This window comes from Symsagittifera roscoffensis, chromosome 7, assembly GCF_963678635.1.
Source record: "Symsagittifera roscoffensis chromosome 7, txSymRosc1.1, whole genome shotgun sequence".
NCBI classification, from domain to species: Eukaryota; Metazoa; Xenacoelomorpha; order Acoela; family Convolutidae; genus Symsagittifera; species Symsagittifera roscoffensis.
The window spans coordinates 39,945,571-39,958,949 of NC_087068.1; the positions used below are offsets into that span (position 1 = coordinate 39,945,571).

Here is a 13,379-nt window from a genome sequence, read left to right on the forward strand (position 1 = left end):
TTCCTAATCCCTTAGTCTACGGTTCATGCCGACCATCACGACTTAGCGACTATGTGGCATACAAATCCGCTCAGAGAACAGGACCCTGTTCGCGTTCAGGACCCTAAAACAGCAGTCGGAGAGCGCTACATCAGCCTCATCGGATCATTCCGGGTCATCAACTTCGGAAAAAACAGCACCATCACCAAAGCGGGTTAAAAAAAGTAAACACCAGAAACCGCCAAACTCTTGCCACCGACAAGAAAGTCGGGTCGAGCCAGACAATCAACTCTAGCCGGGGCACTGGGGAACCCGGTCCCGATAAACGCCACAGGAAACATAGTTCAATCACCGAAGGACAAAACACCAGAAAATTCCACGGCAACAAAGCAAACGTCTCAACGTCTGAATGTAAGCCCAGCCTCAGAAGCTTCACCTCTGAAATGAGATTTCTTGAGAATCAGCGGAATACCAAACCTGCGTATAACTTCTTGAGGCCATAAAACTGAAACCAAAGAGAGAAGACCACAAGGCAACGGAGATCATCGACTTGGTGTCCCCTGCAGAAAGCCCACATAAGTATGGAGGTTCTCGTCGTAGCGAACAACAAAACAAAAAACCCGCAAACACAGCCAGATGATAAAATAAACGACTTCGAGGATTACTAACAAAATCAATTAAAAGAAGATCACAACAATGAAGGTGAAAGACATTAAGAAAGGAGAGAAGAAAAACAAAAGTTTAGAAGTCATATAGTCCAATGAGGACTTAAAACTCAACATTGTCGTCATAGGACATGCAAACTCCGGTCCTACTGGGACTTAAAACTCGAATTTCAAATTGTGTTATCTTCACACGGGGGGAATGTCATCCGGTCGGATCGGCAAAGTTACTGATTATTTTATCTTTTTGTTCTGATCAGCTGGTCAGTTGACCACTTTAGCTGGTCAGTTGACCTTATTTGATGTTACGAAAGCGCGACATCAAGATATGTAGGTTAGAAGATAAATAAAGACATTTTGAACTAGTTGTTTTATTTGAGCTCTCAATTAAGACCTATTCGTCGTTTACCAGTCCGTAGGGATTCAATATTAACACCCGAGTCGAGATTTTTCACCTAGTTTGAAGCAAGATTCGAGCCATTTGAGCGGATTTTTTTAGACAATTATGCTCAAAATCGTGCTTCAAAATGAGCGGTTTGAGCGGTTTTTGAACAGTTTATCTAAGAAAACAGCTCAAATACCGCGCAAGAGTTGAACGGTTTTGAGCGGTTTTTGTCAGATATAAAAGTGATCAGCAACAAGTTGAACCAAACGTAAATAAAAGAATGGAACAAGTAGCACGGAGGAGAATTGAATTGGCAACGAAGGTGGATGAATAAAATACCTTTGAGCAGAAATACTAAACTATTGACTGAATAATACTAACATACACGTCACACACAGCGTGGGTACAAACAAAGCGGCAGAAGATTTTAAAGAAATAGTGGGGTTGCGTTCTTTCTCAATCCCTTAGTCTACGGTTAATGCCGACCGTCACGACTTAGTGCTTTTGTGGCATACAAATCCGCTCGGAGAACAGGACCCTGTTTGCGTTTTTTAGATGTCGAGAAACCGAACGCACCACAACACCCTATGTTCCGAGAAGATACAACGCGACTTCCAGTGAAGCTAACTCGGAAGGAGTAACAAAACAGCCCAATAAAAAGGAAAGCCAGAGGAAATCGAAGTGGGGTTAAACAATCACAACGATTGCGAACAAGGGGAATGAAGTTCCATACGGAATCAAGAACATCGGACACACAGAAGAAACAGCAGTCGGAGAGCGCTACATCAGCATCATCGGATCACTCCGGGTCATCAACTTCGGAAAAAACAGCACCATCACCAAAGCGGGTAAAAAAAGTAAACACCAGAAACCGCCAAACTCTTGCCACCGACAAGAAAGTCGGGTCGAGCCAGACAATCAATTCTAGCCGGGGCACTGGGGAACCCGGTCCCGATAAATGCCACAGGAAACGTAGTTCAATCACCGAAGGACAAAACACCAGGAAAATTCCACGGCAACAAAGCAAACGTCTCAACGCCTGACTGTAAACCCAGCCTCAGAAGCTTCATGTCTGAAAGGGGATTTCTTGAGAATCACCGGAACACCAAGCCTGCGTATAACTTCATGAGGCCATAAAACCGAAACCAAAGAAAAAAGACCACCAGGCAACGGAGATCATCGACTTGTTGTCCCCTGCAGAAAGCCCACAGAAGTATGGAGGTTCTCGTCGTAGCGAATAAACAAAACAAAAAACCCGCAAACACAGAGCCAGATGATAAAAAAGACGACTTCGAGGATTACTAACAAAATCAACCAAAAGAAGATCACAACATTGAAGGTGAAAGACAACAAGAAAGGAGAGAAAAAAAAACAAAAGATTAGAAGTCATATAGTCCAATGAGGACTCAAAACTCAACATTGTCGTCATGGAACATGCGAACTCCGTTCCTACTGGGACTTAAAACTCGAATTTCAAATTGTGTTATCTTCACACGGGGGGAATATCATCCGGTCGGATTGTTAAAGTTAGTGATTATTTTATCTTATTGTTCTGATCAGCTGATCAGAGCCAGATGATAAAAAAGACGACCTCGAGGATTACTAACAAAATTAACTAAAAGAAGATCACAACAATGAAGGTGAAAGACAACAAAAAAGGAGAGAAGAAAAACAAAAGATATAGAAGTCATATTGTCCAATGAGGACTTAAAACCCAACATTGTCGTCATGGGACATGCAAACTCCGTTCCTACTGGGACTTCAAACTCGAATTTCAAATTGTGTTATCTTCACACGGGGGGAATGTCATCCGGTCGGATTGGCAAAGTTAGTGATTATTTTATCTTATTGTTCTGATCAGCTGGTCAGTTGACCACTTTAGCTGGTCAGCTGACCTTATTTGATGTTACGAAAGCGCAAAACACGATATGTAGGTTAGAACATAAATTAAGACATTAATAACTAGTTGTTTTATTTGAGCTCTCAGTTAAGACCTATTCGTCGTTTACCAGTCCGTAGGGTTTCAATATTAACACCCGAGTCGAGATTTTTCATCTTGTTGGAAGCAAGATTCGAGCAGTTTGAGCGGTTTCTTAGACAATTACGCTCAAGATCTTGCTTCAAAAACGTTCAAATCATGCGCGCTTTTGAGCGTTTTTTTTTAGATAAACCGCTCAAAATCGTTCAAATCTTGCGCGGTTTTTGAGCGTTTTTTTTTAAGATAATTTTGAAGCAAGATTCTGAGAGTAATTGTCTAAGAAAACCGCTCAAACCGCTCAAATCTTACATATTTTCCAGTGGTTATTTTGCTCGAGCATTTGAAAAAGTTGCTCACATTGTTTTGGTCAAGTTATCGAAAAAATCTTGCTTGACTTGAGAACGGTTAAGCACTTTTTTTAAATTGTAGATAGTGTTTCAACTGCATCTTAGCGTGGGTTGACCAAAAATGCTTATCCTACAATTCCTATATATGAAAAAATGCTTATCCTACAATTTCCTACAGTTTCATAGACTTAAAAAATTGTAAAAAAACTCTAGGTTAAGCGGTTTTTCATATATACAATCATTGTAGGTTGAACAATTTTTTTTCAAAAAAATGAACGTAGTTATTTTTCATCCCCAGACTGTCAGACTGTTGTATTTGGTTCAAATAGTCGGAGAAAATAGGTTGAATATTTTTTCAATGGTTTTTTGAAATTGTATGAAAATTGTTTGATTAGCATTTTTCCGTACATTTGATACAGGCAATTGTATGATAAGCATTTTCGGTGTGGAGAATTTTAAGATAAGCATTTTCGGTTTATGGAGGTCAACCCGGGGTCACATTACCTTTCCAGGCCTTTTTGTTGGTTTTAATCGGTTTTCTTCATAAGAACGCTCAAAAACCGCTTAAAAATCGCTCAAATTTTGCTTGAAAAACCGTTCAAAAATCACCGCAAGAAATGAGCGGTTTTTGAGCGGTTTTTTAAGCAACATTTGAGCGATTTGAGCAATTTTCCCAAAAAACCGCCCAAACTACCCAAACCGGTCAAACCGCTCAAATCTTGCTGAAAAACCGCTCAAACCGCTCAAATCTTGAGCGGTTTTTGAGCGGGATCTCGACCCGGGCAGCGATCATACTCGGTTTGACAGAAGCAATCCCCTAAATATACATATATGTGTTTGTGTACTATACCGTATAAGATCCTATTTGCTTCGAGTAGTCATCTCTAGCAAGGTTGAAAGATGAGGTATCAACCCCAGGAAAATTTCCGGTTTCAGTCATGAAAATCTGATTGTTCATATGCTGTGGATCAGCATACTTGATAGAGAATCGTTGTCTGATTTCGTTCAGTTTCTCTGATGAAGATATATCCCCTTCTTTGATTCTATCAATTGGTGCTCTTTTCAACTTGCTGGCTCCTTAAATTGATAAACGACCTTATTAGACAGACGTTTTACCAGAAAAAAAAACAAATATAGATCGTTTACGAAAACTTAAACACAAAGTTGACTGACAGTTGAAAATGACCCCTTTATTTTTGCTAAACAGTTGCTTTTGGAGTTCTCAGTAAACCTTTGTTTTTTTAATCCCTTGTGTTCAAATTTCACAAAATCACAAATTTGGGCTCCTATTTTTTGCGGTCTCGTAAAACTTCTAAATCAACTAGTCTCAGGGAGAGTAACAATTTTTTTTACATGCGGCTTAGCACGCGCAATAAAAAGAGTTTTTCAGTTTGATGCGGCACAGTGACCAGTTTTTCTTAGAAGACCAACTTTTAAGAACAAAAAGATAAATAAAAAGCTTTGCGCAGACTTGTTTTACAGGATAGCTCAAGGAGTAATTTAAGCAATTGTCCCAAGAAATCTTTCGAAATCAGCAAAACTCAAGTTGAATCCCTCATAATTGAAATTGGGCAGTAAAACAGTGCCAAAGTATAACAGTGCCAAAAAACTAAAAGTCGTTCAACTGTGCCGAAAATTGCTTTGAACACTGTTTTTACTCATCCCAAATCCCTGACAGGTGATTTAATTCAAATAGAAATCGAAAAATCATGAAGCTGGCGGTACCGGTTTGAATTTTCTTACTTTGTTTACTGAAGCGGGTTGAAATAGGTAATTTCAGAAAATGAGCTTCATCCAAAACCTAGTTATTGCTCCTTTAAAATATGAGATTTTTTGATATCGGAAGATTTGTGACTTTGGGATTAAAATTGAGAAACAATCGATTTCAATCAATTTATAATCGATTATAATCTCTGTTTTTGAAATCAAATTATAATTATTTATAATATATCATAATCGATTATAATCGATTGTTTATTCGACTTTGTTAGATACAATTATAAACATTTATAATTGATTATAATCCATTACTTTTATTCAGAATTCTAATTCGTTAGTTTTGCACAAAAATGTTTTATAATCGATTATAATTGATTATAATCCCTTTTGTTTGTCCATTTTGTCTTCGAAGTTGCATTCAAAATTGCTTATATTTCATGCTTTCTGTATATGCTGGTTTCTGAGAAAAATGAGAAAATTTTTTCTTAAAGTTTTCCAATAAATTCAAATTTATAAGTTTTTTCAAATTTTTTCTCTATCAGAGTTGTTTTTTGATGCATATATTAAACTTTTTAACCACCAAAACATCATCAAATTGATTTAATTTCCTTATTGATTCGGAAAATTTATTTTTCATCTACAATTGATTTTAAGGGTTTATTGTAATAACTATAATCAATTATAATCAATTATAATCGATTATATTCTCTTGGAAAAAATCACGATTATGACCAATTATATAAATCCTATAAACACCTAATTTTGGTAATTATAATCATTGATTATTTTCAAAAAATCAACAAAGTAATCCGTTTTAATCGGTTATTTACGGCTAAACTTGGATGCGGGTATTGCCTCGATTAAATAATCCTTGATGTCAGGTTGGGTCTCATAAAGTTTCATATTGACTTTTTCGTGGATCATAAAATACTGAGTGAAAAAATTTGCGCGCAACCTCTTTTTCAGTGGGCTTTCCATAAACCCTTCTAGCCATTAGAACCGGACTCTCAGATATGAGAGGGTAATTTGCGAGAAAATCAAAAAGCTTCCAAAAAACAAAAAAAATCAAAAATTTGACTTTTCCGAGAGCCATTACTTTTCGTGTAACAAAATTGGGCGTGGCCGCTGATGCAGGGGAGCTTATTACAACCCGCCGTTTTGATTGAAATCAAAAACTGACATTCGCGAGGTTAGTTTTTGAGAAAAATTATAAGGCTGGCGTAATGACACAACAAGCTTGTAACATGTTACATATATGTGGACATTTTGTTTTTAATAATTTGACTATACTATTGCAACAGACCATAGATTGTATATTAGCTAGCTTCCCTAAGATACTTTGAAAAGTTTGTCACTGAAACAACTTAACTTACGCGTTACGCTCTAGATAATTCATACAAAATTCTTCATTTGAGAAATTAAAAGCCCCTTCACACCCTTCGAGGATTTCTAGGCTCCCCGACAACACATCCATGAATGATTTGTTCGTATACAGCTGGTAACGAGAAATAGATGCAAACGGAACTGAGGTAAATGAAAGTGATAACTTTTACTTACCTAATTTTATAGATGACTAAGTTTTCAAGCAACTGATTTACTAAATTACTTGGTTCGAACAGTTTTTATCCCACTTTGCACGCTTCTTCAAGAAACGGTAAAAAAAACGGAAAACTTGACTTTTCTGAGGGCCATTAATTTTTTTTTGTAAATTTTGAAACCTCCCACAACCCGTTCTACTCCTGGAGCACAAAATCTCAGACTTGAGAGTGTAGTTTATGAGAAAAATCGAAAAATTTCAAAAAACGGTTTAAAAATCTAAAAATTACTTTTCCTGGGGTCCAACATGTTGTGCAAAACTTTTTGGGCAAAACCACTGATGCAAGGAAACCTTCCACAACGCGTTTCACACATTGAACCCAAAAACTAAGATTTGGGAGGATAATTTTTAGAGAAAAAAACAAAAAAATTAAAAAAATGCTCAAAAAAATAAAAACTTGATTTTCCTGAGGGCCATGACTTTTTATGTTAAAAAAATTGGTCGTAACTGCTTAACCGCTTGCGCAGGGGAGCTTCCCAAAGTTTCATTTTAATATGCATTTAACCCAAAATCACAGATTTTGGCGGGCAGTGTTTGATAAAATGTCAAAAATGAGGAGAATCAAGAAAAATTAAACTCTTTGAAAATTAAAAGAGTTTTTCAAAGCGTCTCAAAAAAAATTGAAAAAATCGAACCAAATAATTTTTCAATCATAACAGTTTTCATCAAACAGGATTTTTTGCGGCCATAATCAAACAGAGCAAATTGATCTATCATGAAACTGCTGGACAATTTTGACATGAATTTTTTTGCATCAAAAAACTGCGTCAAGTAATCGACCAAAAAAGAACCCAAAACTTACTAAACTTTTTTTAAAATTTACTTTGATGCATCACTTGAGCCAACCATGGACTTGAACTCCCAATGAAAAGCTATTTTTGTTGCATAAGGGGGACGATGTTGCAATTTTTGCGGTCTCGAAAAATCAGCGTGATTCAAGAACTTATTAGCTGATAATTTTAGAAAACGGCGCAACCTGCAATTTATCAAAATTTATTCTAATCGGATCATCATATGAGTAGAAACATCCGGTAGTTTGGAGCCTAATTGACCAAAAACGATTATGCATACTAAATGAAATTTTGCCCCAAAAATTAACTACTTTTTACTTAATAACCTTTCTTGATTTACATAAAAAAAACGTTTTTTATCACCCATTTGACATTTTAACAACAGAAAATTTCGAAACTGAAGAGTTGTTTGTTATGAAACCTCAGCGAAACTTTCTCAAAAATTTCGAAAAACTGTCATATGAGAGAATACAATCTCGTCTACAATTTCGATATGCGAGCCAAGAAAAGTTCCCCCTTTTGAAGAAACAAAAAGTGTTTTAAATGACTTATAAAACTGTGAGGTTGAAAACTTTAAATAAATTGGCGCAAAAACATTCGGAACAGAATATTGATTGTTAAATGCTTTGATTTGTCGACGAAATCTAAACTCGTAATATTTTGCTAAATTTGATTTTGCTGTTATAAAAATTTTAAAAAAGGCAACATAGTCAACAGACAGTAGAATCAATAACGCAAAAAAAAAGAAAAAACACTTACTTGTTGTCTAAAGAATTTCACTTTTCGACTTTCAGAGAAAAACGTAGATGACTTCAGAGCTCTTTGAAAATCCAGAAAAATTTGTCATTGACTATTTGTTAAAACTAAAACCGCAAAAAATGTAAGTTTTGATGCTGCACCTTTTTTATAGGAGACCAATTTTTCAAAACGCAAAAGCAAACAAAAGTCTGCTCGCAGACTTGATTAACAGTATAGCCGAAAGAGTAATAAAAGCAAACATCTCAACAATTTTCTACTTCAATTCCGGAAAACTCAAAAAGAGTTTCAGCTTCATTAAAATGGGACCCAACAACAATGCCAAAATTCAACAGTGCCAGAAATCTAAACGATAAACAACAGTGCCAAAAATGCTTTGAATACTGTTTTTTTTTCATCCCAAATCACTGACAAGTAAATTATGTCAATTCGACGGAAGTTGAAAAACCAGTAATTGCCATTTCAATTGATGCCGCTTGTTAAACAAGCAAAAACTCCATAGCGGGAGTCAAAAACGGTGCTGAACAAATAATTAACTCAGTTGTCAATTTTCTTCTCAGTTTCCCTCAAAAATAAAACAATGTTCTAGCACATTCTAACAATTCACAGAGATTCTGAAGTTTAAGATAAGCTCATTTTTTGGCAGAGTTGAACATATTTTCAGTTTCGGCTCTGTTGTTCTTCGGCACTGATGAACGCCCCCATTGAAATATCTTTTTTTGAAGTTCAAGTCGAAAATCGAGAAGTAAATATGTTATTCAATAATTATGTTTCCGATAAAAACCTTTGAAAAATAAATGGGATTTTTTTAACGACAACTGGGGCACAAAGTTTTTCTTGTCTTCGCCACAGAATATTTCTATATTTTTTTCGCCGCTATAATCCTCTAGAATATACATTAATTGTGAAATTGCTTGGCAATTATGACATGAAATTGTTTTGAATAAACAACTGCGTCTATTGTTGGCCTGAAAACGAACCAAAACTTTACCAAAGCTCACAAAAATTTCTCTGACACAAGCACTGAACCAGCAGGGACTTTGACTTTTACGTAAAGCAATTCATGTTACGTAAAAAACGGAGTTGCATTTTTTTGCGGTTTCAATTTTTCAGCTCATTAAAAAGGTTATTGGCTGATGGAACTTTTAAAACGGCGCCACCTGCAACCTATCAAAATATTAAAAATATAATCTTTCCGGATCATCATATGAAACATCCGGATCATCATATGAAACATCCGGATCATCAGTGGAAAAATCCGGTTGTTTAAGGACTGTTCAATTGAAAAAGATTTTGCAAAATTTTGAAGATTTGCCCTAAAAACTTAAACAAAGTTTTGCAATTGCAAAGAATCATCCAGAACGAGTGAGTTGACGTTTGTCCTTATAAGATTCCTGTTTTTCCTGCTGAGTCTATCGATACTTTTGCTTTGAAAGAGATCGATGATTATCTCCAATCAATCACATTGAAATTGAAAATTTTCAATTTTGCTTTGAAAGGGAAAAAGCTTTACTCCTTAACCTATAACGATGAATTGCAGTTTAACTTGGACAACCTGTTGCGGAACATTAAAGCTTATGCGTACTCAAATGATAATGGTGGCTCTCTTAATCTTTAACAAGGCGTCATAGTGCACACTGTTCAAAATAACTGGAAGAAAAACGGCAAAGGTTTAGTTTTCTTTGATGAGCGGGGTGGGCCTGGACCTACATATTGAATACATTGTAAGCAGTTCGTCGGACGTGAGATGGTCATGTTGAACCTATGTGTGTCGTAGCACCGTGCGCACTTGCTGCAATGAACCTATATGTAGGAACAGTGTTCCATTCGCGAATGCATGCTCCAATCAACCTTGAATTTTATTTAGTCTTGGACATATTAGTACAAGCAAGCCGTGCTCAACAACTCAGACGTGCAAAAACCTTTGCTTGCGTTGAAGTTCCCATGACTCACCGCTCTGTACCCGAAGCCCTCAATCGCATACTCGTGATATAATGGCAACTAATCTACCCCTCGGAAGAAAATTTTGGCATTGCAATCGGCTTCAGCTGGGACTCTTGAGTTATGTATTCACTCTTGGAATCTACAAAACTTTTGACATCCTCTTTACGTTTTCAGATTAAAACTTTCTGGTTTTCAAAAGAGGAACTATACCTAAAAAAAAGAAATAAAATGTTAATGCCTTCACGAAATAACCCCGTCTGTGTGATTTTTTTCTGTTCACGTACTGAAAACAAGTGTTCGTTTCGAAAAGGCAAGTTGGGTTTCAGTTGCTAAAAATTACGATAGATGGTCTGTCTGGTAGGCAATTGATAAAAAAATTTCTCGATACGAAGAACTGCCAATTGATGCTATATTTTTGAAACAAGATGAATGTCGTCATAGAAGCATCAGACAAATGAATTTCTGGCTCTGGCTAGAGTTTGGAGGCTAATATCGATTAATTTGAGAGTAGTATTTCTTTTAAATTGTTTATTGATACCGGCATTGGCAAAATTAAGATTGCAATCGATTATCGCAAGTCAAATCTAGAGTTCAGCAAGCTAGTTTAATTTTATGCACTTAATAATGGAATTTTTGGCTATCAAATCGATTACAATCGATTGCAATTTATACTTGTTTCAATCGATTCGATAGTGACCAGAATCCATTTACTAACAAATAAGTTAAAATAAGTTAACAAATAAGATAACAAATAAGCGGGACAGTGGCCAGTTTTTCTTAGAAGACCAACTTTTAAGAACAAAAAGATAAATAAAAAGCTTTGCGCAGACTTGTTTTACAGGATAGCTCAAGGAGTAATTTAAGCAATTGTCCCAAGAAATCTTTCGAAATCAGCAAAACTCAAGTTGAATCCCTCATAATTGAAATTGGGCAGTAAAACAGTGCCAAAGTATAACAGTGCCAAAAAACTAAAAGTCGTTCAACTGTGCCGAAAATTGCTTTGAACACTGTTTTTACTCATCCCAAATCCCTGACAGGTGATTTAATTCAAATAGAAATCGAAAAATCATGAAGCTGGCGGTACCGGTTTGAATTTTCTTACTTTGTTTACTGAAGCGGGTTGAAATAGGTAATTTCAGAAAATGAGCTTCATCCAAAACCTAGTTATTGCTCCTTTAAAATATGAGATTTTTTGATATGGTGATATGGGAAGATTTGTGACTTTGGGATTAAAATTGAGAAACAATCGATTTCAATCAATTAATAATCGATTATAATCTCTGTTTTTGAAATCAAATTATAATTATTTATAATACATTATAATCGATTATAATCGATTGTTTATTCGACTTTGTTAGATACAATTATAAACATTTATAATTGATTATAATCCATTATTTTTTTTTCAGAATTCTAATTCGTTAGTTTTGCACAAAATCCTTTATAATCGATTATAATTGTTTATAATCCCTTTTGTTTGTCCATTTTGTCTTCGAAGTTGCATTCAAAATTGCTTATATTTCATGCTTTCTGTATATGCTGGTTTCTGAGAAAAATGAGAAAATTTTTTCTTTAAAGTTTTCCAATAAATTCAAATTTATAAGTTTTTTCAAATTTTTTCTCTATCAGAGTTGTTTTTTGATGCATATATTAAACTTTTCAACCACCAAAACATCATCAAATTGATTTAGTTTCCTTATTGATTCGGAAAATTTATTTTTCATCTACAATTGATTTTAAGGGTTTATTGTAATAACTATAATCAATTATAATCAATTATAATCGATTATATTCTCTTGGAAAAAATCACGATTATGACCAATTATATAAATCCTATAAACACCTAATTTTGGTAATTATAATCATTGATTATTTTCAAAAAATCAACAAAGTAATCCGTTATAATCGGTTACTTACGGCTAAACTTGGATGCGGGTATTGCCTCGATTAAATAATCCTTGATGTCAGGTTGGGTTTCACAAAGTTTCATATTGACTTTTTCGAGGATCATAAAATACTGAGTGAAAAAATTTGCGCGCAACCTCTTTTTCAGTGGGCTTTCCATAAACCCTTCTAGCCATTAGAACCGGACTCTCAGATATGAGAGGGTAATTTGCGAGAAAATCAAAAAGCTTCCAAAAAACAGAAAAAAATCAAAAATTTGACTTTTCCGAGAGCCATTACTTTTCGTGTAACAAAATTGGGCGTGGCCGCTGATGCAGAGGAGCTTATTACAACCCACCGTTTTGATTGAAATCAAAAACTGACATTCGCGAGGTTAGTTTTTGAGAAAAATTATAAGGCGGGCGTAATGACACAACAAGCTTGTAACATGTTACATATATGTGGACATTTTGTTTTTAATAATTTGACTATACTATTGCAAAGGACCATAGATTGTACATAAGCTAGCTTCCCTAAGATACTTTGAAAAGTTTGTCACTGAAACAACTTAACTTACGCGTTACGCTCTAGATAATTCATACAAAATTCTTCATTTGAGAAATTAAAAGCCCCTTCACACCCTTCGAGGATTTCTAGGCTCCCCGACAACACATCCATGAATGATTTGTTCGTATACAGCTGGTAACGAGAAATAGATGCAAACAGAACTGAGGTAAATGAAAGTGATAACTTTTACTTACCTAATTTTATAGATGACTAAGTTTTCAAGCAACTGATTTCCTAAATTACTTGGTTCGAACAGTTTTTATCCCACTTTTCACGCTTCTTCAAGAAACGGTAAAAAAACGGAAAATTTGATTTTCTGAGTGCCATTAATTTTTTTTTGTAAATCTTGAAACCTCCCACAACCCGTTCTACTCATTGAGCACAAAATCTCAGACTTGAGAGTGTAGTTTATGAGAAAAATTGAAAAATTTCAAAAAACGGTTTAAAAATCTAAAAATTACTTTTCTGGGGTCCAACATGTTGTGCAAAACTTTTTGGGCAAAACCACTGATGCAAGGAAACCTTCCACAACGCGTTTCGTACATTGAACCCAAAAACTAAGGTTTGGGAGGATAATTTTTAGAGAAAACAAACAAAAAAATTGAAAAAATGCTCAAAAAAAATAAAAACTTGATTTTCCTGAGGGCCATGACTTTTTATGTTAAAAAAATTGGTCGTAACTGCTTAACCGCTTGCGCAGGGGAGCTTCCCAAAGTTTTATTTTAATATGCATTTAACCCAAAATCACAGATTTTGAAGGGCAGTGTTTG

At 35.3% G+C, this 13,379-nt stretch overlaps 1 protein-coding gene across 1 annotated transcript in view; it reads right to left on the reverse strand.

Moving 5' to 3' along the window:
* LOC134851450 (mucin-2-like) overlaps positions 1-13,379 on the reverse strand; it is a 353,473-nt gene that overhangs the window by 289,291 nt on the left and 50,803 nt on the right. The window contains exon 3 of the mRNA XM_063867549.1: positions 4,202-4,428. Within this exon, the coding sequence (XP_063723619.1) occupies positions 4,202-4,428 (227 nt within the window). The remainder of the gene's footprint in view (positions 1-4,201; positions 4,429-13,379) is intronic.